Source organism: Papilio polytes, unplaced genomic scaffold, assembly GCF_000836215.1.
Source record: "Papilio polytes unplaced genomic scaffold, Ppol_1.0 DF823399.1, whole genome shotgun sequence".
Lineage (NCBI taxonomy): Eukaryota > Metazoa > Arthropoda > Insecta > Lepidoptera > Papilionidae > Papilio > Papilio polytes.
In genome coordinates this window covers 1296254-1302490 of record NW_013525805.1, presented here as the reverse complement: position 1 = coordinate 1302490, position 6237 = coordinate 1296254, and the positions used below count along the sequence as shown (strand labels likewise).

Sequence of the window (6237 nt, the reverse complement as noted above, 5' to 3'; positions counted from 1 at the left end):
TTCTTGTAACATCTGGATATTCCCAGAATATTTTTTACAGTCTATAATTACAGTAGACAAAGATCATTGGGTAAGTTTGCTTAGAATTATTGAATACTAGCTTTGTCCCACGACTTCGTTCGCGTGGAATTTAAAAAAAAAGCAAAAGTGGTTAGCCTATGTGTTCTTCCAGACTGTCTTCTACATCCATACCAAAATTCATCAAAATTTGTTTAGCCGTTTAGGCTACAAACTCTAAAACACATCCATCCGTCCATCTAAACTTTCGCATTTATAATATTAGTATGATTAACTTTGCAATATGGAATAGCGTAATTATATTTAATAAGACGTTGCAATGATCTGAATTAAACTATTGGTATATAAGAATAAATCAAATCACTGTAGGGCATACTTAATTCAGTGGTCGCATCTAGCAAAGTATCATAGAAAGAACACTTGATATTACGTTAAGTACTAAATTCTTTTTAATAATATTTTACGAGATTTTAATATGGTGTCACCATTAGATCTGAGTTATATGAAACTAGTTCGGTTTACTTTTAGCCTTATAGATTGTTGGCCCCATCGTGATATGAAAAGCAAAAATCCGATTCCTCTGACTAACAATAAATTTTTATTTTGCGTTATATTATTTGTATTCGTCGCCGAATTAATCTATATCAAAAATAATGTAGGAGTTTTGAGTTTTTTGATTTTAGGCCATACGTATATTACGGTACTTATTACGTTCAATAGTTTGGTAAGAAGTCTATATCTTGTGAGTTATTGTGAGTTATCTATATATATCTCGTGGGAACGGATGAATTATTTAAAATAAATCTTATTTTACAGTTCCGCTTAACATTACCATGGAATAAGAAATATCGCCAACTTATAATTGATTTCGTCGAAAATATTCATGTTTTTCATTACAAAGACGAATCAGAATATTCCAAGAAAGTTTGTATAAATTATTAATATTTCATGATTTTCCTATAAAAGGCTGAATGTATATAGGAATGAAAAAAGAATTTTTATACGTATTTCCTCCAAGAATAAAAAAATATGTCGCCTATTGTTAAGCGATCGCTACCGTTCACGAGCATTATAACACACAGGGAACTTCATATAGTTCTTTGTACGATAATATATGATTCGATGTGACTATACTCTGGCAAGGAATATACAAATGAAAAGGGTTCATTTCAAACCAAATCAAAGGACAAATTAACGAACGTATAGTTACTAATACCATCATCATCAAAGTTAATATCTCTGTAGAATCCTAGAGGATATCCTAAGTTAGGTGCGTCTCTTAATAAACTACACTGGTTTACTGCGTATCGGAACTCATACATCTTTCGGATGTGCAGGTCACCTTATAGTGTATTCCTTGACCGTAAGAATGCAGGAAAGTAGTATTATTGTTCAACGCTTAATAACTTTTTTTTTTCAGATGCATAACAAAATTCACAAAGCGTCTCTCTACTTTATTGTGTTTTTACATGTGCAAATGTATTTTGGCATTATCTTATTTAATATAACGCCTTTACTTAATAATATAAAAGCAGGGTTATTGGAAGAAAAATTATCTCCAAATGTGACCATAGATATAGAACTTTCAATTTATTATGATTTGCCATTTGACAGTCAGGAAAATTTAAAAGCGTATTCTATGGTTTTTCTTTTGAATTTTTTCGTTAGTTTCGTTAATACATTTGTAATGTGTATAAACGAACTTTTTATTTCCCTTATCGCAATCCATCTTTGGGGCCATTTTAAAATTCTGGAAAATAATTTGATAAATTTTCCATTACCGAAATTGACTGATCAAAATATCTCTTATGATGAAGAAGAATCGATAGCTGTGAAAAATCTGCTTATAAAATATATGAAACAACATCAAGTGGCAACTGAGTACGTATTATCTTTCAAACTAAATTAGTTTCGATATAATCATACTAATATTATAAACGCGAAAGTTTAGATAGATGGTTAGATGGATGTTTGTTAGAGTTTGTAGCCTAAACGACTTAACTGAATTCAATGAAATTTGGTATAGATGTGGAGGATAGTCTGAAATAACACATAGTCTAGTTACTTTTGTTTTTGTTTCTCTTTTTTTTTTTAATCCCACGCGGACGGATACGTAGCTTGTTCTATAAGCTGGTTGATAATAAAAGTTCAAGTATTCTTTTTTGTAAGACATTATAAAACGTCCCATATCTGCGTATTTTTAGAAATATTTGAACTACGTCGTAGTCTAATTATATATTATATTAAATACTTATCAAATATTTAAATGAAGATTCCCAGATACGTGAACAAAGAATAACTACTTAGTTTTTTATAATAGTAAAAATATTCTTCAAATTTAAAAAGTGCATACGAGAACTGTAAATTTATATTTGACATTGAAAAACGCAGACAATCAAAGTTTATAATTGATTTACTATATTATTTTCAGTTTTCTATCAAAAACAGTTAATGTTTTTGGACCGACAATGTGCCTCTACTATTTATTCCAGCAAATAAGCGAATGCATTGTTCTATGTGAACTTTGCAAATTGGTAATTGACATTTTTATACTATCCCTTACATACATATTCATTTTAATTAACTTTTAATTTATTTTAGGACGCAGAAGCATTGGGAAAATATGGAATACTAACGCTTGTTATATTTCAACAATTAATACAGATTTCCATTGTATACGAAATTATGGCGTCAATGGCAAGTTAATTCTGTTATTTTTTTCTTCCAAATCGATTTAATTACAAAATCGACCATTTAAAATGCAAATATCTATAATAAAATACACGTATATTAAAATTGGACTCTCTGTTTGTAATATCAAAAGAAAAATTCCCAATTTCAAGAAAATTATGTATTTGCATTGCTGTTAACGAAAATCTGTCTGTCTGTCTGTCCGCAAACCGCGTTTGTTTCGGGTAATCTCCGAAACGGCTAGGTTGATTTCGACCGGTCTTTCACTGAATGGTAGCTGACCTAGACGGGCATATTATAGGCTGCTTTTTTTTTAAATTACGCGCTGTCAATATGGCGTAAAGGGTGGTCCAAATTTGCGCTTACGGTGTTTTCTCAAATTCAGTGAATGGATTCTTATCAATCTTTTAATTTTTTTTAGAATGAAAAAATCATCAAGGCAGTTTATAATTTACCATGGGAATATATGTCCGTAGGTAACCAGAAAATTGTATTATTTTTCCTTCAGAATGTTCAAATTCCTTTCAATTTGAGAGCTCTAGACATCGTTCCTATTGGAGCACAGACTATGGTTACGGTGAGTCAACTATCACATACTCTTACACTTTGGCTAAGGACAACGTAAAAGGAAAATAAAAAACATAGCCTATAATACTGTGATAATGCAGCTATCCTAATCTTATAAACATTTTTACAGATCATAAGGACTTCTTTTTCTTATTTCATAATGCTCCGTACGATTGCCTACGATTGAAATACTTGGATGTAATAATCTTTTAATGAAAGCGCACTTTGCTCTTCAAATCTTCTCATATCAATGTAGTATCCTGTGTGAATGAAAAAAATATAATGTATTTAAATAAATAAAAATATTTTTTGTTTTTATCGTTTATTTCTTTCTATCTAAATGTAAAAAATAATAGTTACACTATGTCCTTGTATGCATCGCTCTGTACCTACACTTAAAAATTTACCGGTTGATTTAAAACGTTGTAACAATCCAACTTTTTTAACGATATTCGAAATTTAAAATCTTTATTTAAAAACAATAGAAGTCACACATAAAACATCAACAATATACAATAACAAAATAAACTTGATTTATTTATATCCAAAATAAGGAAAACAATAAAGCGCGTCGATTAAAATCCAATTAAAAGTAATTTCTAACTTATATGAAACAGTAATTATAGTCAATTATACAACCAAAACCGACGACGCCTTCGCAGCGGCTGACATTAAGAAATATACTTCACAATCAAACGCAGATATTTTTAATAGAATTAAAAAAAAGTTTTTATGGTCTCGACGAGTTTACAAAATGCTTCGACATATTGTGCAAATTCCAACTGTCATAAAAATATCAGATGCTAATAAGAAAAAAATAACATGAGCATAAACAAAATAATTAATTAAATAAAGACTGTATACTACAATGAGATTGATGAAGAATCATCATAGCCATCACCAACTGTCTCCTGAAAGGCTCGAAGCCTACCCTAAGTGAGGGTGACCAGGACTCAGTCAACCACGCTGTCACACTGTAGTTTGGTTGACTTATACATCTTTGAATTTCTTCGCCAATATGTGCAGGTTGCATCACGATATTATCCTTCATAGTAAGAACGTCGGGTAAATTATGTGCATATAAAATTTGAAAATCACATGGGACATGGCAGGATTCGAACCGCAATACATTACAAGTGCTAAAACTCAGGGCGATAGCTAATGTGTATATACACTGATAATGTGTTATTCGCAATTTCTGAAATAATAAACATAACAAGGATTTGTATTTCATTAATTTCAATATGTGGTACATATTTTAATATAGTTGTATAGCAAGTGAGAAATATGTAGATATTAACAACGCAGGGATCAAAGAGTTTGTTGTGAAATTGTTGAGCAAAAGCTCACTTCAAAGCACAATTAATACGCCTGGAAGCGACGATGGTTTGCATTGTCAACAAGTTGAATATGCTCCTAATATATTATGAATGACTTTATTATATAACTTGCTGTTGCTCGCAACTTCGCTCGCGTGAAATAAAAATGTAGCCTATGTTACTCAGTGATAACATAGCTTATTAAGAATTTTTGAAATCGGTCTAGAAGTTTTTGAGTTTTTTCAATACAGACAAAAATCCAAAAATGCAAATATTTTCTTTTTATAATATTAGTATAGATATATTAGAATGTAAATAGCTGCAAAATGAACGAACTAAATACCTATATTTATTATATTATATTATGGAAATTAAGGCAAAAAGAATTTCACACCGCCGATATTATCATTTGAGAAACAGTATAGGTCTACTAAAGTTTTGTAATATATAAAAAAAAAAACTAAGATTACACCCACCGAATCGATGTTTTTCTCTTTTAAAATTTTAATTTCCGCTTTCTATAGCTGTTTTTTTATATCTATTCAATTACATAAAAAGTTTTTAAATAGATTCGTAACGTTAACAAAAAACGTACAAATCTTATAAAAGTTGTATCAAATATATTCGATCAGTGTCAAACGAATTCATATCACGTCTCCGTCATTTCCATTTTCAAACATCGCTCAATACTGTTCTAAGAACCTTCAATAAATATAACACCCGTATTCACAAACAATACTTGGCTGTGCGTACTACTAACACTGTGCAAAGAACAACATTTCTCAGTGCGTTCGTTTTGGCAAGCCTTCTGATTCATAAACGACGCTTAAGTAACACTTCGTTGAGGGAACGCACTGCGTTAGATACCGCTCCGTGATTGGTCCATTTGTTTTGCTAACTTCACTACATAGCTTGTCAGAAAAAATGTTGACATTAATAACAATATAATAACCTCAAAGCAAGTTTGTTTTGCAAAAGAAATCAATCAACATAAATACGTTTAGACATTATTTTGCTTGGATACGTGTTAAATATTTTGTACGTTGTACGGTTATTGCCGTTGCCATGTGGTAAGTGAAATTTTAGATACATTATTTTACGATCATCGTTGTTTACTGTTGATTACGGATACAATTTGTAGTATTAGAAAATACATGTAGAGCATTATCTGGAGAATTTGGAGAATGTCTCACTCCCCAAAAAAAACCCCAAAGGAATTCAACACCCCCAATCGTAAGTTTCTATATACAGTGCTAGTGTACATATGTATCCTACTTATAAAATTTGGTATATTATGTATCATGAAGTTGCTATTATAAATGTTTTTTTTTTTATGTATTACAGGTAATAAAAACCTAATAAGGGAAACTCTGGCTCGGATTCATCGAAATGAATTGAATACCCAACATGACCAGGCATTATTTAAAATGAGAATGGAGAGAGAAAAAGTTTTGGTTCAAACAGAAAAAACAACCTGGAATATGAATAAAATATCCACAAGTTACAAATCGAAAAATTAGAATTAGAAATTGATATTTATTATTAAAAAAAAACTAATACATTAGAAGTATTTTATTTGTCTTTATTATACAATATTACTTAAGAAGGAAGGTCAAAAAGTTCACAGAATAATGGGGAAGGA

The 6237-nt window shown here is 30.3% G+C and overlaps 1 protein-coding gene across 1 annotated transcript; it reads left to right on the top strand.

Annotated features, from left to right (window-relative positions):
* Positions 1-493: 493 nt before the first annotated feature.
* LOC106104724 lies at positions 494-3463 on the top strand. The gene is made up of 7 exons (XM_013284854.1): positions 494-742; positions 835-942; positions 1439-1899; positions 2450-2552; positions 2620-2715; positions 3131-3286; positions 3407-3463. The coding sequence occupies exons 1-7, from the start codon at positions 494-496 to the stop codon at positions 3461-3463; spliced, it is 1230 nt and encodes a 409-aa protein (XP_013140308.1).
* Positions 3464-6237: the final 2774 nt, after the last annotated feature.